Below are 24,874 nucleotides of genomic sequence, written 5' to 3'. Positions count from 1 at the left end.
AAATGTCTCAGTTTGGAACTAAATATTTAGTCTATAATTAGTGTTTGGTCTGTAGGTTCAGGCCTCGGATCAAAGATGGCGGTGAACTATGGCTGCATGTCGGAAACAGTCGAAGTTTTGTAACATTCATGTTTTATTCAGCTTTTATTTTGTGTTGGGATCTGAAGCTTTATTACTTTTAAACATAAAGCCATGGTAAGCTAACGTCAAAACGGTCGTTTGCATGCAGTACCGGTAGGGGGCGCTGCTGTCTGGGAACGCCTGGGCTAAACTGAGCAGCATTCCTGCAGGATGAGTCTGTTGGGAGGATTTAATATAAACTCTGGTTTCCCTCTGCTCTTATCACCAGACTGACGGCCACGCTAATATTTATCTTCCCTTTTCTGGGATCTCGGTATCAGCAACGTTCAAAACAGTTCTGCACCGTAATAAGACAATAAATCAACTAAATATGTCGTAACTCCCTGTTAGGCAAGCACAGTCAACCTTTGACCTTTGAGTTATACCAACCAGCCATGGAGGCTTCAGTTGGCTTGGAGCCAGTTTGTTTCCGTCTCAGTTATTATGGAAAACTGATTTTAAAAACTTCACCAAAACATTCAAGCGTCAGTGTTTGAATATTAGTTAATGAGAACAATATAATAATTAACTGATGTAAAAACACCAGCCTGGGTAAAATAAATATTTATTACTGATGGAGTTACTGGAATTAATCCACCTTAAGGGAAATTATAATTCATTGAATATAAAGGCTGAACTTTAATCTAGGCATGTTTCCTGTTCTTTAAACTTTAAAAGCAAACTGTAAATTAACTTGATTGACGTAACGAATAAATAAACAGACCAAGGCTTGTAAATCAACGTTAGGAAGTCATCCTGGTAGCTTTATGAGGACGTCATTAGCTCTCAGGAGCTAACTTTAGCTTAGCTAGCCCTTGGTCATCCTGGAAGCGCTGACTAAAATACTTGTAAATTTTTATCAGTGCTAAATTAACTTATAAGTTAAATGTCCTATCTGGTTATCAGAATAAGAGTTTTTGCAAAACATGTATCATTTTAGGGATGCTAGCAAAACATATTTTAATAATGTAATTCAGTGTTTTCCAGTTGAAACATGTGAGTTTGACCACAGATCCCATCAGGCTAAAGGGAAAAGATTTCATCCAGTCTGCAGTGAGATGCTGCAAAGTGTTAAACGGTTTAGATGTTGCGTGCTGCAGCAGGTGTTTGCGTGCTGCAGCAGGTGTTTGCGTGCTGCATAAATAATAAACTGATGTAAAACACCAGCCTGGGTAAAATAAATATATTTACCCAGGCTGAGCAGCATTCCTGCAGGATGCTGCTCAGCCTGGGTTTGCGTGCTGCAGCAGGTGTTTGCGTGCTGCAGCAGGTAGTGAGTGCTGCAGCAGGTAGTGAGTGCTGCAGCAGCTGTTTCCTCTCGCTCTGAGAGGAGCAGAGATTCAGAGCTTTAATGCTGATAAGGCTGCATGTGTTTAATGTTTAACGGCCTGGAGGGAGGAGGAAACTCGCACCGAGCCGGAACCAGGCGCAATGAAGCCATTCATCCAGACAGAGACGAACCGGACCGGACAGGGCTTCAGGACAGAACCAGAACCAGAGTCCAGTTTGGAGATTTATTGAAACTTTTTTGGATCTGAGTGTAAAAGTGACTGATAAACCTCTAGGTGAGTTGGGATTATTGTGGAGGAACCTGTGTGCGGTTCGGTGGTTCTGGCCCGCCGGTTCCGTCCAGAGGGACTGTGACCTGAAGCTGATAAGATAATCGATACCTGGATCGGATCCCAGCTGCGCTGCGCGATGAGCGACAGCAACGAGACCGATGTGGGGATCGACTGGAGCCAACTGGAGCCCACTTATCCCGCCAAGGTCTGCATGACGCTCCTCTACTCGCTCATGCTGGTTGCAGGCATTGTGGGTAATTCAGTGACCATCCGGGTGACGCAGGTGCTGAGGCGAAACGGCTACCTGCAGAAGAACGTGACGGACCACATGGTGAGCCTGGCCAGCTCCGACCTGCTGGTTTCTGCTCATCGGCATGCCGGTGGAGCTCTACAGCGCCATCTGGGTTCCCTTCGGATCCGCGTCCGGAAACGCGTCCTGCAAGATCTACAACTTCCTGTTTGAGGCGTGCAGCTACGCCACCATCCTCAACGTGGCCACGCTCAGCTTTGAGCGCTACGTCGCCATCTGCCACCCGTTCCGCTACAAGGCGCTGAGCGGCAGACGGACCTCGGTTCTGATCGCCTTCGCCTGGGTCGTGTCCGTCCTCGTTGCCTTGCCGTTGCTGATCGCCACGGGAACGCAGGGCGAGCAGCTGAGCTTCTGCACCAACCTGAAGGAGCACTGGCTGATGTACAGGGCCAGCATCTTCGGGGCGTTTGTCCTCTACATCATCGTGCTGGTCTGCGTGGCCTTCATGTGCCGGGCCATGATCCTGGTGCTGAAGAAGCCGCTGGGATCCACGGACGGCGGAATCAACGGGACCGAAAGGCCCGGAAAGCACGAGAGCGAAACCACCAAGGCGGCCCGGAAGCAAACCATCATTTTTCTGGGTGAGTTTCTGATTCAGGTTCAGATCATCAACATGAAGCTGAAGGTTTATGGTCCCAACCGCTGGACGTCAGGAGGAGAGACTAAAGAGAGAAAAGTTTTATCAGTCATGTGATGTCAGGGTCTCTGATCCAAATCCTGACCTCAAAATGTGACCTGCTGACCTCAGGCCTTCATCTCATTGGACCAGGAGCCATTTCTGCTGCTAGCGCTAGGCTAGCATGTTAGCTTAGGTTGGATTTACCCAGAATGCCCTGCGCTGTAGTCCACTTCCTGCTTGTGGAGCGCTCTCTGGTCCGCTTGGCGTTCACATTCAAACTGAACTCAGACCTGGAGGACCAGAGGTCAGAGGTCAATTAGTGTTCACACCTCACCAACTGAACCGGACTTTGACTAGGCAGACGGACTGAGCAGGTTGAATCCTCAGTTTGTTTCCATGTGTTGGTTCTCGTCTTGGTCGTGATGCTGCTGCCCTGATGGGCCGTTTTAGGGAACTGGAGCCTTCAGACTGAGGAAGGAACCAACGTCTGCTCAGCGTTTTCATGCAGGAAGTGACCTCATGAAACTCCAAACAGTTTCTGCTAATCTTCATTCGTTGCTATTTTTTTTACTTGATCATTTTTATTTTCTGATTTTGTGAACTGGTGCAAAATTCCTTTGTTGTTTGAAGGCTTGTTTTTGACATGATTTCTGCTGTTTGCTGCTGACATCGTCTGTCGTCTGATATCGATGTTGCTGATCAGAAATCCACTCATTGGTCGTTAATCGAGTTTCGCCCAAACCGCTCCAGCTGTTCTGTGTTGCATCACAACGAGTCCGACGGCGACACGACGGTTTTAAACTGAGCCACGAATCCTTCTGAGGATTAAACAGGAAGATAAAAGTCCTACAGAGATGGAATATCTTTCAGAGGCAGTCAGGTGTTCAGAGTTTCCAAGTCAGATCAAATATTAATAAGAATCTGCAGAATAAAGAGGCTGTGAGCAGCGAAGTGGAGGGACTCTGAGCTTTGTGTCGGTCGGCTGGGCGGCGGCCAGATCAGCGCCAAGACGAGATGTGAAAGGAAAACAGGAAACGAAGCGTGGAACAGCCGCCTGGTTCCACTGAGTTCACATGGAAACATGGAGCAAATGAAGCTGCAGACAACATGAAACCTGCATCTGAAATACAAACAAGCAGAAGGAATCCTTCATCACATTTACAGTTACATAAATGATATATATATAAACGCTCAGAGCAAAGATTGAAATGAAGGGGCTTTTTGGAAAATGACGCTAACGGTGGAGAGCCAACCTGCTAATTTATAAATAAAAAGCTCATCTTAATGCTCCAGGATGCTTTCTATCCTTGGAAACTCTTTGCATGTTTAGCTTCCCTTATGTTGTGTTTTACTCACTTTAAAAACATTTAACATCTAAATTCATTTTTCTGCAGGATTCAAAAGCATTAAGTTAAAAATTTGCTCCTCAAATTATGGTGATAATTTTCTGTTTCTATCTGATTCAACATTAGTTAAGAACAGGAAGTTATTCTTCCTCTCATCGCTTCTTTGCATATTTTGTAGAAACCAGCAGCATTGTTTTCTCTGATCCTCGGCATCAGATCTGCTGTTCACTGCAAACAAACTTCTGGATCCATCATTGATTCAGACTTTATTACTGTTGCCTCTGTTTATTGGAAGCCTGCAGCGATGCTAATCCAGCGGCTAGCGCAGGCGTCTGCTTCCTGTTGCAGAGGAAGTTCTGTTGGAGGATTCTCCGAGCCGCCGGGTCGCTGATGCTGCTGGTCGCCACAGCAACTCCAATAACCAGCACTAGAATATTGATGCCCACATAAATATTGATGAAGCCGATATTATGTTTCCCACGGAGGAAATATGTCTTTGTTTTATTATTGACATTTATGGCATCCCACTAAAAGAAAAAATTCATCCTGATCAACTTTCAGATAAATCTTTACAATTACTCTTAAAAAATTTGCTGCAAAAAGTTTCAAATTTTGATTTTAATCTCAGAAAAAAAATCTGAGTTTAAAAAGTCAAACATTTGTAAGAAAAATAAAGGAAAACTTCACAAATTTCGCCTCCATGTTGACATGTTGACATGTTGACATGTTGCCATGTTGACATGTTGCCTCCATGTTGACATGTTGCCATGTTGACATGATGCCATGTTGACATGTTGCCATGTTGACATGTTGCCATGTTGACATGATGCCATTGACATGATGCCATGTTGACATGTTGCCATGTTGCCATGTTGACATGTTGCCTCCTTGTTGACATGTTGCCATGTTGACGTGTTGCCTCATTGTTGCCATGTTGACATGTTGCCATGTTGACGTGTTGACATGATGCCATGTTGACATGTTGCCATGTTGACATGTTGACATGTTGCCCATGTTGACATGTTGACATGATGCCATGTTGACATGATGCCATGTTGACATGATGCCATGTTGCCATGTTGACATGTTGCCATGTTGACATGTTGACATGTTGACATGTTGCCATGTTGCCATGTTGACATGTTGCCTCCATGTTGACATGATGCCATGTTGACATGATGCCATGTTGACATGTTGCCATGTTGACATGATGCCATGTTGACATGTTGCCATGTTGACATGATGCCATGTTGACATGATGCCATGTTGACATGTTGCCATGTTGACATGTTGCCATGTTGACATGTCGCCATGTTGACATGTTGCCATGTTGACATGTTGCCATGTTGACATGTTGACATGTTGCCATGTTGACATGTTGACATGTTGACATGATGCCATGTTGACATGTTGCCATGTTGACATGTTGACATGTTGCCTCCATGTTGACATGTTGACATGATGCCATGTTGACATGTTGCCATGTTGACATGTTGCCATGTTGACATGTTGCCTCCATGTTGACATGTTGACATGATGCCATGTTGACATGTTGCCATGTTGACATGTTGACATGTTGCCTCCATGTTGACATGTTGACATGATGCCATGTTGACATGTTGCCATGTTGACATGTTGACATGTTGCCTCCATGTTGACATGTTGACATGTTGCCATGTTGACATGTTGACATGTTGCCTCCTTGGTGACATGTTGCCATGTTGACATGTTGACATGTTGCCTCCATGTTGACATGTTGACATGATGCCATGTTGACATGTCGCCATGTTGACATGTTGCCATGTTGACATGTTGCCATGTTGACATGTTGACATGTTGCCTCCTTGGTGACATGTTGCCATGTTGACATGTTGACATGTTGACATGTTGACATGTTGACATGATGCCATGTTGACATGTTGCCATGTTGACATGTTGACATGTTGCCTCCATGTTGACATGATGCCATGTTGACATGATGCCATGTTGCCATGTTGACATGTTGCCTCCATGTTGCCATGTTGACATGTTGCCATGTTGACATGTTGCCATGTTGACATGTTGCCTCCTTGTTGCCATGTTGACGTGTTGCCTCATTGTTGCCATGTTGACATGTTGCCATGTTGACGTGTTGACATGATGCCATGTTGACATGTTGCCATGTTGACATGTTGACATGTTGCCTCCATGTTGACATGTTGACATGATGACATGTTGCCATGTTGCTTGTTGCCATGTTGACTTGTTGCCTCCTTGTTGCCATGTTGCCATGTTGACATGTTGCCATGTTGACGTGTTGCCTCCTTGTTGCCATGTTGACGTGTTGACGTGTTGCCTCATTGTTGCCATGTTGACGTGTTGCCTCCTTGTTGCCTTGTTGACGTGTTGCCTCATTGTTGCCATATTGACATGTTGCCATGTTGACGTGTTGCCTCCTTGTTGACATGTTGCCATGTTGACGTGTTGCCTCATTGTTGCCATGTTGACGTGTTGCCTCCTTGTTGCCATGTTGACATGTTGCCATGTTGACATGTTGCCTCATTGTTGCCATGTTGACATGTTGCCATGTTGACGTGTTGCCTCCTTGTTGCCATGTTGACATGATGCCATGTTGACATGATGCCATGTTGACATGTTGACATGATGCCATGTTGACATGTTGCCATGTTGACGTGTTGCCTCCTTGTTGCCTTGTTGACGTGTTGCCTCATTGTTGCCATGTTGACATGTTGCCATGTTGACGTGTTGCCTCATTGTTGCCATGTTGACGTGTTGCCTCATTGTTGCCATGTTGACATGTTGCCATGTTGACGTGTTGCCTCATTGTTGCCATGTTGACATGTTGCCATGTTGACGTGTTGCCTCCTTGTTGCCTTGTTGACGTGTTGCCTCATTGTTGCCATGTTGACATGTTGCCATGTTGACATGTTGACGTGTTGCCTCATTGTTGCCATGTTGACATGTTGCCATGTTGACATGTTGCCATGTTGACATGTTGTCATGTTGACGTGTTGCCTCATGTTGCCATGTTGACATGTTGCCATGTTGACGTGTTGCCTCATTGTTGCCATGTTGACATGTTGCCTTGTTGACGTGTTGCCTCATTGTTGCCTTGTTGACATGTTGCCATGTTGACATGATGCCATGTTGACATGTTGCCATGTTGCCATGTTGACATGTTGCCATGTTGACATGTTGCCATGTTGACATGATGCCATGTTGACATGTTTGCCATGTTGACATGTTGACATGTTGACATGTTGCCATGTTGACATGTTGCCTCATTGTTGCCATGTTGACATGTTGCCATGTTGACGTGTTGCCTCATTGTTGCCATGTTGCCATGTTGCCATGTTGAGATGATGCCATGTTGACATGTTGCCATGTTGACATGTTGACATGTTGCCATGTTGACATGATGCCATGTTGACATGTTGCCATGTTGACATGTTGCCATGTTGACATGATGCCATGTTGACATGATGCCATGTTGACATGTTGCCATGTTGACATGATGCCATGTTGACATGATGCCATGTTGACATGTTGCCATGTTGACGTGTTGCCTCCATGTTGACATGTTGCCATGTTGCAATGTTGACATGTTGCCATGTTGACATGTTGCCATGTTGACATGTTGACATGTTGCCATGTTGACGTGTTGCCTCCATGTTGACATGTTGCCATGTTGACATGTTGACATGTTGACATGTTGCCATGTTGACGTGTTGCCTCCATGTTGACATGTTGCCATGTTGACATGTTGCCATGTTGAAATGTTGACATGTTGCCATGTTGACATGTTGCCATGTTGCCATGTTGACATGATGCCATGTTGACATGTTGCCATGTTGCCATGTTGACATGATGCCATGTTGACATGTTGCCATGTTGCCATGTTGACATGTTGACATGTTGACCTGTTGCCATGTTGACATGTTGCCATGTTGACATGATGCCATGTTGACATGTTGCCATGTTGACATGTTGCCATGATGCCATGTTGACATGTTGACATGTTGCCATGTTGACATGTTGCCATGATGCCATGATGCCATGTTGACATGTTGCCATGTTGACGTGTTGCCTCCTGTTGCCATGTTGACATGTTTTCCATGTTGACATGTTGCCTCCATGTTGACATGTTGACATGTTGCCATGTTGACATGATGCCATGTTGACATGTTGCCATGTTGACATGTTGCCATGTTGACATGTTGCCTCCATGTTGACATGTTGCCATGTTGACATGTTGCCTCCTTGTTGCCATGTTGACGTGTTGCCTCCTTGTTGCCATGTTGACATGTTATCTCCATGTTGACATGTTGACATGTTGCCTCCATGTTGCCATGTTGATGTGTGCCTCCTTGTTGCCATGTTGACATGTTGCCATGTTGACATGTTGCCTCCATGTTGCCATGTTGCCATGTCGACATGTTGCATGTTGACATGTTGCCTCCATGTTGACATGTTGCCATGTTGCCATGTTGACATGTTGCCATGTTGACATGTTGCCATGTTGACGTGTTGCCTCCTTGTTGCCATGTTGACGTGTTGCCTCATTGTTGCCATGTTGACATGTTGCCATGTTGACGTGTTGCCTCCTTGTTGCCATGTTGACGTGTTGCCTCCATGTTGCCATGTTGCCTCTTTGTTGCCATGTTGACATGTTGCCATGTTGCCTCATTGTTGACATGTTGCCTCATTGTTGACATGTTGCCATGTTGACGTGTTGCCTCATGTTGCCATGTTGACATGTTGCCTCCATGTTGCCATGTTGACATGTTGACATGTTGCCTCATTGTTGCCATGTTGCCTCTTTGTTGCCATGTTGACGTGTTGCCTCTTTGTTGACATGTTGCCTCCATGTTGCCATGTTGACGTGTTGCCTCCTTGTTGACATGTTGCCATGTTGCCTCTTTGTTGCCATGTTGACATGTTGCCATGTTGACGTGTTGCCTCCTTGTTGACATGTTGCCTCCATGTTGCCATGTTGCCTCTTTGTTGACATGTTGCCTCCTTGTTGACATGTTGACATGTTGCCTCCATGTTGACATGTTGCCTCCATGTTGCCATGTTGCCATGTTGACATGTTGCCTCCATGTTGACATGTTGCCATGTTGCCTCTTTGTTGCCATGTTGACATGTTGCCATGTTGACGTGTTGCCTCCATGTTGACATGTTGCCTCCATGTTGCCATGTTGACGTGTTGCCTCCATGTTGACATGTTGCCTCCTTGTTGACATGTTGACATGTTGCCATGTTGACATGTTGCCTCCATGTTGCCATGTTGCCTCTTTGTTGACATGTTGCCATGTTGACATGTTGCCTCCTTGTTGACATGTTGCCTCCATGTTGCCATGTTGCCTCTTTGTTGACATGTTGCCATGTTGACGTGTTGCCTCCTTGTTGCCATGTTGACATGTTGACATGTTGACATGTTGCCATGTTGCCATGTTGACATGTTGCCATGTTGATGTTGCCATGTTGACATGTTGCCTCCTTGTTGACATGTTGCCATGTTGCAATGTTGACATGTTGCCATGTTGACATGTTGCCATGTTGACATGTTGCCATGTTGACGTGTTGCCTCCATGTTGACATGTTGCAATGTTGACATGTTGCCATGTTGACATGTTGACATGTTGACCTGTTGCCATGTTGACATGTTGCCATGTTGACATGATGCCATGTTGACATGTTGCCATGTTGACATGTTGCCATGTTGACATGTTGACATGTTGCCATGTTGACATGATGCCATGTTGACATGATGCCATGTTGACATTTTGCCATGTTGACATGATGCCATGTTGACATGATGCCATGTTGACATGTTGCCATGTTGACATGATGCCATGTTGACATGTTGCCATGTTGACATGTTGACATGTTGACATGATGCCATGTTGACATGTTGCCATGTTGCAATGTTGACATGTTGCCATGTTGACATGTTGCCATGTTGACATGTTGACATGTTGCCATGTTGACGTGTTGCCTCCATGTTGACATGTTGCAATGTTGACATGTTGCCATGTTGACATGTTGACATGTTGACCTGTTGCCATGTTGACATGTTGCCATGTTGACATGATGCCATGTTGACATGTTGCCATGTTTGACATGTTGCCATGTTGACATGTTGACATGTTGCCATGTTGACATGTTGCCATGTTGACATGTTGCCATTGCCATGTTGACATGATGCCATGTTGCCATGTTGCCATGTTGACATGTTGCCATGTTGACATGATGCCATGTTGACATGTTGCCATGTTGACATGTTGCCATGTTGCCATGTTGCCATGTTGACATGTTGCCTCCATGTTGCCATGTTGACATGTTGCCATGTTGACATGTTTCCTCCATGTTGCCATGTTGACATGTTGCCATGTTGACATGTTGCCTCCATGTTGCCATGTTGACATGTTGCCTCCATGTTGACATGTTGACATGTTGCCATGTTGACATGTTGCCTCCATGTTGACATGTTGACATGTTGCCATGTTGACATGTTGCCTCCATGTTGACATGTTGACATGTTGCCTCCATGTTGACATGTTGACATGTTGCCATGTTGACATGTTATCTCCATGTTGACATGTTGCCATGTTGACATGTTGCCTCCATGTTGACATGTTGCCATGTTGACATGTTGACATTTTGACATTTGCCTCCATGTTGACATGTTGCCTCCATGTTGACATGTTGACATGTTGCCTCTTTGTTGACATGTTGTCATGTTGACATGTTTCCTCCATGTTGCCATGTTTGACATGTTGCCTCCATGTTGCCATGTTGACATGTTGCCATGTTGACATGTTGACGTGTTGCCATGTTGACGTGTTGACGTGTTGCTCTTTGTTGACGTGTTGCCTCCATGTTGCCATGTTGACGTGTTGCCTCCTTGTTGCCATGTTGCCTCCATGTTGACATGTTGCCATGTTGCCTCTTTGTTGCCATGTTGCCATGTTGCCATGTTGCCTCCATGTTGCCATGTTGACATGTTGCCTCCATGTTGACATGTTGCCATGTTGACATGTTGACATGTTGCCTCCATGTTGACATGTTGCCTCCATGTTGACATGTTGCCATGTTGACATGTTGCCATGTTGACATGTTGCCTCCATGTTGACATGTTGCCTCCATGTTGACATGTTGACATGTTTCCTCCATGTTGCCATGTTGCCATGTTGACATGTTGCCTCCATGTTGACATGTTGACATGTTGCCATGTTGACATGTTGCCATGTTGACATGTTGCCTCCATGTTGACATGTTGCCATGTTGACATGTTGCCTCCTTGTTGACATGTTGCCATGTTGACATGTTGACATGTTGCCATGTTGACATGTTATCTCCATGTTGACATGTTGCCATGTTGACATGTTGCCTCCATGTTGACATGTTGCCATGTTGACATGTTGCCTCCATGTTGACATGTTGCCATGTTGACATGTTGCCTCCATGTTGACATGTTGACATGTTGCCATGTTGACATGTTATCTCCATGTTGACATGTTGACATGTTGCCTCCATGTTGACATTATCTCCATGTTGACATGTTGACATGTTGCCATGTTGACATGTTATCTCATGTTGACATGTTGCCATGTTGACATGTTGCCTCCATGTTGCCATGTTGACATGTTGCCTCCATGTTGACATGTTGCCATGTTGACATGTTATCTCCATGTTGACATGTTGCCTCCATGTTGACATGTTGCCATGTTGACATGTTGCCTCCATGTTGACATGTTGACATGTTGACATGTTGCCATGTTGACATGTTGCCATGTTGACATGTTGCCATGTTGACATGTTGCCATGTTGACATGTTGCCATGTTGACATGTTGCCATGTTGACATGTTGCCATGTTGACATGTTGCCTCCATGTTGACATGTTGCCTCCATGTTGCCATGTTGACATGTTGACATGTTGCCATGTTGCCATGTTGACATGTTGCCATGTTGACATGTTGACATGATGACATGTTGACCTGTTGCCATGTTGACATGTTGCCATGTTGTCATGTTGCCTTCATGTTGACATGTTGACGTGTTGCCTCCTTGTTGCCATGTTGACATGTTGACATGTTGCCTCCAAGTTGACATGTTGACATGTTGCCATGTTGACATGTTGTCTCCATGTTGACATGTTGCCATGTTGACATGTTGACATGTTGCCATGTTGACATGTTGCCTCCATGTTGCCATGTTGCCTTCATGTTGACATGTTGACGTGTTGCCTCCTTGTTGCCATGTTGACATGTTGCCATGTTGCCTCTTTGTTGACATGTTGCCATGTTGACGTGTTGCCTTGTTGACATGTTGCCATGTTGACATGTTGCCATGTTGACGTGTTGCCTCCATGTTGCCATGTTGCCATGTTGACGTGTTGCCTCCATGTTGCCATGTTGACGTGTTGCCTCCTTGTTGCCATGTTGCCATGTTGCCATGTTGCCATGTTGACATGTTGCCATGTTGACGTGTTGCCTCCATGTTGACATGTTGCCATGTTGACGTGTTGCCTCCATGTTGCCATGTTGCCTCTTTGTTGCCATGTTGACATGTTGCCATGTTGACATGTTGCCTCATTGTTGCCATGTTGACGTGTTGCCTCCATGTTGACATTTTACGTGTTGCCTCATTGTTGCCATGTTGACGTGTGCCATGTTGACGTGTTGCCTCATTGTTGCATGTTGACGTGTTGCCATGTTGACATGTTGCCTCCTTGTTGCCTTGTTTGACATGTTGCCTCCATGTTGACATGTTGCCTCCATGTTGCCATGTTGCCTCTTTGTTGACATGTTGCCTCCATGTTGCCATGTGACATGATGCCATGTTGACGTGTTGCCATGTTGACATGTTGCCATGTTGACGTGTTGCCTCCATGTTGCCATGTTGACGTGTTGCCTCCATGTTGACATGCCATGTTGACATGTTGCCATGTTGACGTGTTGCCTCCATGTTGCCATGTTGACGTGTTGCCTCCATGTTGACATGTTGCCTCCATGTTGCCATGTTGCCTCTTTGTTGACATGTTGCCTCCATGTTGCCATGTTGACGTGTTGCCTCCTTGTTGACATGTTGCCTCCTTGTTGCCATGTTGCCTCTTTGTTGACATGTTGCCATGTTGACGTGTTGCTCCTTGTTGCCATGTTGACATGTTGCCTCCATGTTGCCATGTTGCCTTCATGTTGACATGTTGCCATGTTGCCTCTTTGTTGACATGTTGCCATGTTGACGTGTTGCCTCCTTGTTGCCATGTTGCCTCCTTGTTGACATGTTGCCATGTTGCCTCTTTGTTGACATGTTGCCTCCTTGTTGCCATGTTGCCATGTTGCCTCTTTGTTGACATGTTGCCTCCATGTTGCCATGTTGACGTGTTGCCTCCTTGTTGACATGTTGCCTCCATGTTGCCATGTTGACGTGTTGCCTCCTTGTTGACATGTTGCCTCCTTGTTGCCATGTTGCCATGTTGACATGTTGCCATGTTGACATGTTGCCTCCATGTTGACATGTTGACGTGTTGCCTCCTTGTTGACTGTTGCCTCCATGTTGCATGTTTGATGTTGCCTCCTTGTTGACATGTTGCCTCCTTGTTGCCATTGCCATGTTGACATGATGCCATGTTGACATGATGCCATGTTGACATGTTGCCATGTTGACATGATGACATGTTGACATGTTGCCATGTGACATGTGCCATGTTGCCATGTTGACATGTTGCCATGTTGACATGTTGCCATGTTGACATGTTGACATGTTGCCATGTTGACATGATGCCATGTTGACATGTTGCCATGTTGCCATGTTGACATGTTTGCCATGTTGACATGTTGCCTCCATGTTGACATGTTGACTCCATGTTGACATGTTGACATGTTGCCTCCATGGTGACATGTTGACATGTTTGCCATGTTGACATGTTGCCTCCATGTTGACATGTTTGCCATGTTGACATGTTGCCTCTTTGTTGACATGTTGCCTCCATGTTGACATGTTGCCATGTTGACATGTTATCTCCATGTTGACATGTTGCCATGTTGACATGTTGCATGTTGCCATGTTGACATGTTGCCTCCATGTTGACATGTTGCCATGTTTGACATGTTTATCTCCATGTTGACATGTTGCCTCTTTGTTGACATGTTGCCTCCATGTTGCCTCCTTGTTGACATGTTGCCATGTTGACGTGTTGCCTCCTTGTTGCCATGTTGACATGTTGCCTCCATGTTGACATGTTGCCTCCTTGTTGACATGTTGCCTCCTTGTTGCCATGTTGCCATGTTGCCATGTTGACGTGTTGCCTCCTTGTTGCCATGTTGACATGTTGCCTCCATGTTGACATGTTGCCTCTTTGTTGACATGTTGCCATGTTGACGTGTTGCCTCCATGTTGCCATGTTGACATGTTGCCTCCTTGTTGCCATGTTGCCTCTTTGTTGACATGTTGCCATGTTGACGTGTTGCCTCCATGTTGCCATGTTGACATGTTGCCTCCTTGTTGCCATGTTGACGTGTTGCCTCCTTGTTGACATGTTGCCATGTTGCCTCTTTGTTGACATGTTGCCATGTTGACGTGTTGCCTCCATGTTGCCATGTCCATGTTGCCTCCTTGTTGCCATGTTGACATGTTGCCTCCTTGTTGACATGTTGCCATGTTGCCTCTTTGTTGACATGTTGCCATGTTGACATGTTGCCATGTTGACATGTTGCCTCCTTGTTGCCATGTTGACATGTTGCCATGTTGACATGTTTCCTCCATGTTGCCATGTTGCCATGATGACATATCTCCATGTTGACATGTTGCCATGTTGACATGTTATCTCCATGTTGACATGTTGCCTCCATGTTGACATGTTGCCTCCATGTTGACATGTTGCCATGTTGACATGTTGCCTCCATGTTGACATGTTTACATGTTGCCTCCATGTTGACATGTTGCCATGTTGACATGTTGCCTCCATGTTGACATGTTGACATGTTGCCTCCATGTTGACATGTTGCCATGTTAACATGTTATCTCCATGTTGCCATGTTGCCATGTTGACATGTTATCGACATGTTGACATGTTGCATGTTGACATGTTGCCATGTTGACATGTTGCCTCCATGTTGACATGTTGCCTCCATGTTGCCATGTTGACATGTTGCCTCCATGTTGACATGTTGACATGTTGTCTCCTTGTTGCCATGTTGCCTCTTTGTTGACATGTTGCCATGTTGACGTGTTGCCTCCATGTTGCCATGTTGACATGTTGCCTCCTTGTTGCCATGTTGACGTGTTGCCTCCTTGTTGACATGTTGCCATGTTGCCTCTTTGTTGACATGTTGCCATGTTGACGTGTTGCCTCCATGTTGCCATGTTGACTTGTTGCCATGTTGACATGTTGCCTCCTTGTTGCCATGTTGCCATGTTGCCTCTTTGTTGACATGTTGCCATGTTGACGTGTTGCCTCCATGTTGCCATGTTGACATGTTGCCATGTTGACATGTTTCCTCCATGTTGCCATGTTGACATGTTGCCATGTTGACATGTTTCCTCCATGTTGCCATGTTGACATGTTGCCTCCATGTTGACATGTTGCCATGTTGACATGTTGCCTCCATGTTGACATGTTGACATGTTGCCATGTTGACATGTTGCCTCCATGTTGACATGTTGACATGTTGCCTCCATGTTGACATGTTGACATGTTGCCATGTTGCCATGTTGACATGTTATCTCCATGTTGACATGTTGCCATGTTGACATGTTATCTCCATGTTGACATGTTGCCATGTTGACATGTTATCGACATGTTGACATGTTGCCATGTTGACATGTTGCCTCCATGTTGCCATGTTGACATGTTGCCTCCATGTTGACATGTTGCCATGTTGACATGTTGACATGTTGCCTCCATGTTGACATGTTGCCATGTTGACATGTTGCCATGTTGACATGTTGCCTCCATGTTGACATGTTGACATGTTGCCATGTTGACATGTTATCTCCATGTTGACATGTTGCCATGTTGACATGTTATTGACATGTTGACATGTTGCCATGTTGACATGTTGCCTCCATGTTGCCATGTTGACATGTTGCCTCCATGTTGACATGTTGCCATGTTGACATGTTGACATGTTGCCTCCATGTTGACATGTTGCCTCCATGTTGCCATGTTGACATGTTGCCTCCATGTTGACATGTTGACATGTTGCCTCTTTGTTGACATGTTGCCATGTTGACATGTTGCCTCCTTGTTGCCATGTTGCCTCTTTGTTGACATGTTGCCATGTTGACGTGTTGCCTCCATGTTGCCATGTTGACATGTTGCCTCCTTGTTGCCATGTTGCCATGTTGCCTCTTTGTTGACATGTTGCCATGTTGACGTGTTGCCTCCATGTTGCCATGTTGACATGTTGCCATGTTGACATGTTTCCTCCATGTTGCCATGTTGACATGTTGCCATGTTGACATGTTTCCTCCATGTTGCCATGTTGACATGTTGCCTCCATGTTGACATGTTGACATGTTGCCATGTTGACATGTTGCCTCCATGTTGACATGTTGCCATGTTGACATGTTGCCTCCATGTTGACATGTTGACATGTTGCCTCCATGTTGACATGTTGACATGTTGCCATGTTGACATGTTGCCATGTTGACATGTTATCGACATGTTGACATGTTGCCATGTTGACATGTTGCCTCCATGTTGACATGTTGCCATGTTGACATGTTGACATGTTGCCTCCATGTTGACATGTTGCCTCCATGTTGACATGTTGACATGTTGCCTCCATGTTGACATGTTGCCTCCATGTTGACATGTTGCCATGTTGACATGTTTCCTCCATGTTGCCATGTTGACATGTTGACATGTTTCCTCCATGTTGACATGTTGACATGTTGCCATGTTGACATGTTGACGTTGCCATGTTGACGTGTTGACGTGTTGCCTCTTTGTTGACATGTTGCCTCCACGTTGACATGTTGACATGTTGCCTCCATGTTGACATGTTGCCATGTTGACATGTTGCCTCCATGTTGCCATGTTGACATGTTGCCTCCATGTTGACATGTTGCCATGTTGACATGTTGACATGTTGCCTCCATGTTGACATGTTGCCTCCATGTTGACATGTTGCCATGTTGACATGTTGCCTCCATGTTGACATGTTGCCTCCATGTTGACATGTTGACATGTTTCCTCCATGTTGCCATGTTGACATGTTGACATGTTGCCTCCATGTTGACATGTTGACATGTTTCCTCCATGTTGCCATGTTGACATGTTGCCATGTTGACATGTTGCCTCCATGTTGACATGTTGCCATGTTGACATGTTATCTCCATGTTGACATGTTGACATGTTGCCTCCATGTTGACATGTTATCTCCATGTTGACTTGACATGTTGCCATGTTGACATGTTATCTCCATGTTGACATGTTGCCATGTTGACATGTTGCCTCCATGTTGCCATGTTGACATGTTGCCTCCATGTTGATATGTTGCCATGTTGACATGTTGCCATGTTGACATGTTGCCATGTTGACATGTTGCCATGTTGCCTCCATGTTGACATGTTGACATGTTGCCATGTTGACATGTTGCCATGTTGACATGTTGCCATGTTGACATGTTGCCTCCATGTTGACATGTTGCCTCCATGTTGCCATGTTGACATGTTGCCATGTTGACATGTTGCCATGTTGACATGTTGCCATGTTGCCATGTTGACATGTTGACATGTTGCCATGTTGACATGTTGCCTCCATGTTGCCATGTTGACATGTTGCCATGTTGACATGTTGCCATGTTGACATGTTGCCTCCATGTTGCCATGTTGACATGTTGCCATGTTGACATGTTGCCATGTTGACATGTTGCCTCCATGTTGACATGTTGACATGTTGCCATGTTGACATGTTGCCTCTTTGTTGACATGTTGCCATGTTGACATGTTGCCATGTTGACATGTTGCCATGTTGCCTCTTTGTTGACATGTTGCCATGTTGACATGTTGCCATGTTGACATGTTGCCATGTTGCCATGTTGCCATGTTGACATGTTGCCATGTTGACATGTTGCCATGTTGACGTGTTGACATGTTGCCATGTTGACATGTTGCCATGTTGACGTGTTGCCATGTTGCCATGTTGACATGTTGCCATGTTGACATGTTGCCATGTTGACATGATGCCATGTTGACATGTTGCCATGTTGACATGTTGCCATGTTGCCATGTTGACGTGTTGCCATGTTGCCATGTTGACATGTTGCCATGTTGACCTGTTGCCATGTTGACATGTTGCCATGTTGACATGTTGCCATGTTGCCATGTTGACGTGTTGCCATGTTGACATGTTGCCATGTTGACATGTTGCCATGTTGACCTGTTGCCATGTTGACATGTTGCCATGTTGACGTGTTGACATGTTGCCATGTTGACATGTTGCCATGTTGACATGTTGACATGTTGCCATGTTGCCATGTTGACATGTTGACATGTTGCCATGTTGACATGTTGACATGTTGCCATGTTGACATGTTGCCATGTTGACATGTTGCCATGTTGACATGATGCCATGTTGACATGTTGACATGTTGACATGTTGACATGTTGCCATGTTGACATGTTATCTCCATGTTGACATGTTGCCATGTTGACATGTTGCCTCCATGTTGACATGTTGCCATGTTGACATGTTATCTCCATGTTGACATGTTGACATGTTGCCATGTTGACATGTTATCTCCATGTTGACATGTTGACATGTTGCCATGTTGACATGTTATCTCCATGTTGACATGTTGCCATGTTGACATGTTGCCTCCATGTTGCCATGTTGACATGTTGCCTCCATGTTGACATGTTGCCATGTTGACATGTTGCCTCCATGTTGACATGTTGCCATGTTGACATGTTGCCATGTTGACATGTTGCCATGTTGCCATGTTGACATGTTGCCATGTTGCCTCCATGTTGCCATGTTGACATGTTGCCATGTTGACATGTTGCCATGTTGACATGTTGCCATGTTGACATGTTGCCTCAATGTTGACATGTTGCCTCCATGTTGCCATGTTGACATGTTGCCATGTTGACATGTTGCCATGTTGACATGTTGCCATGTTGCCATGTTGACATGTTGACATGTTGCCATGTTGACATGTTGCCATGTTGACATGTTGCCTCCATGTTGCCATGTTGACATGTTGCCATGTTGACATGTTGCCATGTTGACATGTTGCCTCCATGTTGCCATGTTGACATGTTGCCTCCATGTTGACATGTTGCCATGTTGACATGTTGCCATGTTGACATGTTGCCATGTTGACATGTTGCCATGTTGACATGTTGCCATGTTGACAGGTTGCCATGTTGCCATGTTGACGTGTTGCCATGTTGCCATGTTGACATGATGCCATGTTGACGTGTTGACATGTTGCCTCCATGTTGCCATGTTGACATGTTGACATGTTGCCTCCATGTTGCCATGTTGACATGTTGCCTCCATGTTGACATGTTGCCATGTTGACATGTTGCCATGTTGACATGTTGCCATGTTGACATGTTGCCATGTTGACATGTTGACGTGTTGCCATGTTGCCATGTTGACATGATGCCATGTTGACGTGTTGACATGTTGCCATGTTGCCATGTTGACGTGTTGCCATGTTGACATGTTGCCATGTTGACATGTTGCCATGTTGACATGTTGCCATGTTGACATGTTGCCATGTTGACATGTTGCCATGTTGACGTGTTGACATGTTGCCATGTTGACATGTTGCCATGTTGACATGTTGACATGTTGCCATGTTGCCATGTTGACATGTTGACATGTTGACATGTTGCCATGTTGACATGTTGCCATGTTGACATGATGCCATGTTGACATGTTGACATGTTGACATGTTGACATGTTGACATGTTGCCATGTTGACATGTTGACATGTTGCCTCCATGTTGCCATGTTGACATGTTGACATGTTGCCATGTTGCCATGTTGACGTGTTGACATGTTGCCATGTTGACATGTTGCCATGTTGACATGTTGCCATGTTGACATGATGCCATGTTGACATGTTGACATGTTGACATGTTGCCATGTTGACATGATGCCATGTTGACATGTTGCCATGTTGACATGTTGACATGTTGACATGTTGACATGTTGCCATGTTGACATGTTGACATGTTGCCTCCATGTTGACATGTTGACATGTTGCCTCCATGTTGACATGTTGCCATGTTGACATGTTGCCTCCATGTTGACATGTTGCCATGTTGACATGTTGCCATGTTGACATGTTGCCATGTTGCCATGTTGACATGTTGCCATGTTGCCTCCATGTTGCCATGTTGACATGTTGCCATGTTGCCATGTTGACATGTTGACATGTTGCCATGTTGACATGTTGCCTCCATGTTGACATGTTGCCTCCATGTTGCCATGTTGACATGTTGCCTCCATGTTGACATGTTGCCATGTTGACATGTTGACATGTTGCCATGTTGACATGTTGCCATGTTGACGTGTTGCCTCCATGTTGCCATGTTGACATGTTGCCATGTTGACATGTTGCCATGTTGACATGTTGCCTCCATGTTGCCATGTTGACATGTTGCCTCCATGTTGCCATGTTGACATGTTGCCATGTTGACATGTTGCCATGTTGACATGTTGCCATGTTGACAGGTTGCCATGTTGCCATGTTGACGTGTTGCCATGTTGCCATGTTGACATGATGCCATGTTGACGTGTTGACATGTTGCCTCCATGTTGCCATGTTGACGTGTTGACATGTTGCCTCCATGTTGCCATGTTGACATGTTGCCATGTTGACATGTTGCCATGTTGACATGTTGCCATGTTGACATGTTGACGTGTTGCCATGTTGCCATGTTGACATGATGCCATGTTGACGTGTTGACATGTTGCCATGTTGCCATGTTGACGTGTTGCCATGTTGACATGTTGCCATGTTGACATGTTGCCATGTTGACATGTGCCATGTTGACATGTTGCCATGTTGACATGTTGCCATGTTGACGTGTTGACATGTTGCCATGTTGACATGTTGCCATGTTGACATGTTGACATGTTGCCATGTTGCCATGTTGACATGTTGACATGTTGACATGTTGCCATGTTGACATGTTGCCATGTTGACATGATGCCATGTTGACATGTTGACATGTTGACATGTTGACATGTTGACATGTTGCCATGTTGACATGTTGACATGTTGCCTCCATGTTGCCATGTTGACATGTTGACATGTTGCCATGTTGCCATGTTGACGTGTTGACATGTTGCCATGTTGACATGTTGCCATGTTGACATGTTGCCATGTTGACATGATGCCATGTTGACATGTTGACATGTTGACATGTTGCCATGTTGACATGATGCCATGTTGACATGTTGACATGTTGACATGTTGCCATGTTGACATGATGCCATGTTGACATGTTGCCATGTTGACATGTTGCCATGTTGACATGTTGACATGTTGACATGTTGCCATGTTGACATGATGCCATGTTGACATGTTGCCATGTTGACATGTTGACATGTTGACATGTTGACATGTTGACATGTTGCCATGTTGACATGATGCCATGTTGACATGTTGACATGTTGACATGTTGCCATGTTGACATGATGCCATGTTGACATGTTGCCATGTTGACATGTTGCCATGTTGACATGTTGACATGTTGACATGTTGCCATGTTGACATGATGCCATGTTGACATGTTGCCATGTTGACATGTTGACATGTTGACATGTTGCCATGTTGACATGTTGCCATGTTGACATGTTGACATGTTGACATGTTGCCATGTTGACATGATGCCATGTTGACATGTTGCCATGTTGCCATGTTGACATGTTGCCATGTTGACATGTTGACATGTTGACATGTTGCCATGTTGACATGATGCCATGTTGACATGTTGCCATGTTGACATGTTGCCATGTTGACATGTTGACATGTTGACATGTTGCCATGTTGACATGTTGACATGTTGCCATGTTGACATGTTGACATGATGCCATGTTGACATGTTGACATGTTGACATGTTGACATGTTGACATGTTGCCATGTTGACATGTTGACATGTTGCCTCCATGTTGCCATGTTGACATGTTGACATGTTGCCATGTTGCCATGTTGACGTGTTGACATGTTGCCATGTTGACATGTTGCCATGTTGACATGTTGCCATGTTGACATGATGCCATGTTGACATGTTGACATGTTGACATGTTGCCATGTTGACATGATGCCATGTTGACATGTTGACATGTTGACATGTTGCCATGTTGACATGATGCCATGTTGACATGTTGCCATGTTGACATGTTGCCATGTTGACATGTTGACATGTTGACATGTTGCCATGTTGACATGTTGACATGTTGACATGTTGCCATGTTGACATGTTGCCATGTTGACATGTTGACATGTTGACATGTTGCCATGTTGACATGTTGACATGTTGACATGTTGCCATGTTGACATGATGCCATGTTGACATGTTGACATGTTGACATGTTGCCATGTTGACATGATGCCATGTTGACATGTTGCCATGTTGACATGTTGCCATGTTGACATGTTGACATGTTGACATGTTGCCATGTTGACATGATGCCATGTTGACATGATGCCATGTTGACATGTTGCCATGTTGACATGATGCCATGTTGACATGTTGACATGTTGACATGATGCCATGTTGACATGTTGCCATGTTGACATGTTGCCATGTTGACATGTTGACATGTTGCCTCCATGTTGACATGTTGCCATGTTGACATGTTGCCATGTTGACATGTTGCCATGTTGACATGTTTCCTCCATGTTGCCAGGTCTGATCGTCGGCTCCCTGATGCTCTGCTGGTTTCCCAACCAGCTGCGGCGCCTGATGACGGCGGCCGTCCCCAAGTCGTCTTGGTCTCTGTCGTACTTCTGGACCTACGCGTGGCTCCACCTGGTGGCCGACGCCTTCTTCTACCTGAGCTCCGTGCTCAACCCGTTCCTCTACAACCTGTCGTCTCGTCACTTCCGCCAGGTGTTCCTGCAGGTTCTGCGCTGCCGCCTGACCATCCAGCACGCTAACCGCCGCGCCGCGCCGGGCCCCTGCGCCGCGCCGGGACCCCGCGCCGCCTCCGCGCGCTCGCTGCAGCCGCTGCTCCAGAAATCGCTGCGTTTCGGCCGGAGGAGCGGCGGCCAGCAGAGGGCGCCGCCCACCTTCACCACCTTCCAGAGCGACTCGGCGCCGTCCGGCTGCCGGGTGGCCGTCAGCCTGAGCGAGCAGACCGGACCGGAAACCAGAACCGAGACAGAAATCTGAAACCAGAAGCTGCTCCGGCGATCAGATGGTTCCATGTTTCAGAGTTTCTGAAAACTGTCAGAGCAAAAGAAATTATACTTCACAAAACGTCTGAACGTTTGGACACATTCAGCAGAAAACCTCCAACACGGTGGAGGAGGGGTGATGCTGGGGGCGTCCAGCCGGGTCCAAATCTGCAGCAGAAACAGTGAAGCGTTGAATTTGTTGAGTTTTTCTAGAATCTGCAGCTCAAGTTTACAGGAACTTCAGTTTCATTACATTATTTTCTAATAGTTCATATTTATCTGAATTGTGGCAGAAATCATCTTTAATAACACAAATTATTTTCATTTGTCTCCTTGACATTCTGACTTCCTGAGTGGCCTAGTTAAATCCTCTCCACTGCGGTCTGCAGGGTGCCGTGGCCCCCGGCCGCCTGTCTCTGAGGGCCGGCCCTGAGGGCCCCGCTGCCAGTGTCTGTATGGCAAGCCGGTTGAACATAAAATCAGCTTCGCTCGTTACATCCCAGATTTCTGCACGAGTCTGCTTTCCTCCCGTTGCCATGGTAACCAGGATTTCATGAATGAACTGAATTTGCTGGAACTGAAAACAGGAAGAATTTTCAGATGAGTTGATATAAACTGAGAAAATATGAAATAAAAAAACCAAACTGAATGTTTTTCATTTAATAATAAAATCAGATTTTGTTGAAGTTAAACAATCTTACATTTAGTTTTAAGGTTTGAGACTTAAGGAAGGAGGAAAACCACAGAAGAAGAAGGTTTGGCGTTTCCTCCATCGACACTCAGATCTGTCATCCAGAAAATCTCCAAAGAACCGACGGGATTATTTCCAGCATGAATCATTTTCATCTGGGTTTTACAGATTTCTGCCGGTTAAGATGGAGAATCCTGCTGAACGGTCTCACACAGACAGGAAGTCACTAAATCAGACTTCCTGTGTTGATCAGCTGAAACATCCTGAACGTCGTTTGCTTTTCATCCAGTTTTCATTTTCCTTCCAGCTGAAACAAACAGAACCGATTCGGCTCTTCATCTCCCTGTGATGAAGAGGATGAGCTTCATCTTCATCGATCCAATGGCTGCTGGATTATTCACTCAGCGGGGCGTCACATCGATTTACTTCCCCCTGCTGTTTCCTGTCCAGATCTCAGCGACGCTGCAGACATATTTCATCTTAAAGAGACAAATCCTCCTGCTTACAGATGACTTTCATTTTTAATAAATATTTTAAATCAAACTAAAGTTAATAATAAAGATTATTGGGAGACATTTTTAAAGTTCATCTGAAACTGAATAATTTGGGTTAATTTAACAGGATGAATTCATTCATTCATAAACACAGCTAGCTCACAGACTGATGCTAAGCTAACATGCTAATTCACTTGGCAACAATTGGAAGTGAACTATCAAAATAAAAGCTGGTTTTGTCGTTTCGTTTTCTTTTTTGACCAAAATTTACATTTATTTAAATTATAAAACAAAGTAAAATCAGTTTAAAGGGTTAAATATTTATTGATGGATCTACAGCAGCAGGAAGTC

General features: G+C 45.2%; 1 protein-coding gene across 1 annotated transcript; it reads left to right on the top strand.

The window, feature by feature from the left end:
* Positions 1 to 1,583: 1,583 nt before the first annotated feature.
* On the top strand, positions 1,584 to 23,987 carry LOC129355962 (G-protein coupled receptor 39-like). The gene is given in 3 exon segments (XM_055025596.1): positions 1,584 to 2,043; positions 2,045 to 2,573; positions 22,849 to 23,987. Coding segments are annotated over 3 exon segments (1,239 nt in total). The 5' UTR covers positions 1,584 to 1,818; the 3' UTR covers positions 23,334 to 23,987.
* The last annotated feature ends 887 nt before the right edge of the window (positions 23,988 to 24,874 follow it).

The sequence above is a fragment of the Poeciliopsis prolifica genome, unplaced genomic scaffold (assembly GCF_027474105.1).
Source record: "Poeciliopsis prolifica strain line A6 unplaced genomic scaffold, Auburn_PproV2 SCAFFOLD152, whole genome shotgun sequence".
Taxonomy (NCBI): domain Eukaryota; kingdom Metazoa; phylum Chordata; class Actinopteri; order Cyprinodontiformes; family Poeciliidae; genus Poeciliopsis; species Poeciliopsis prolifica.
The sequence above is the reverse complement of the archived record's forward strand: the minus strand, read 5'-3'. Positions and strand labels throughout refer to the sequence as shown.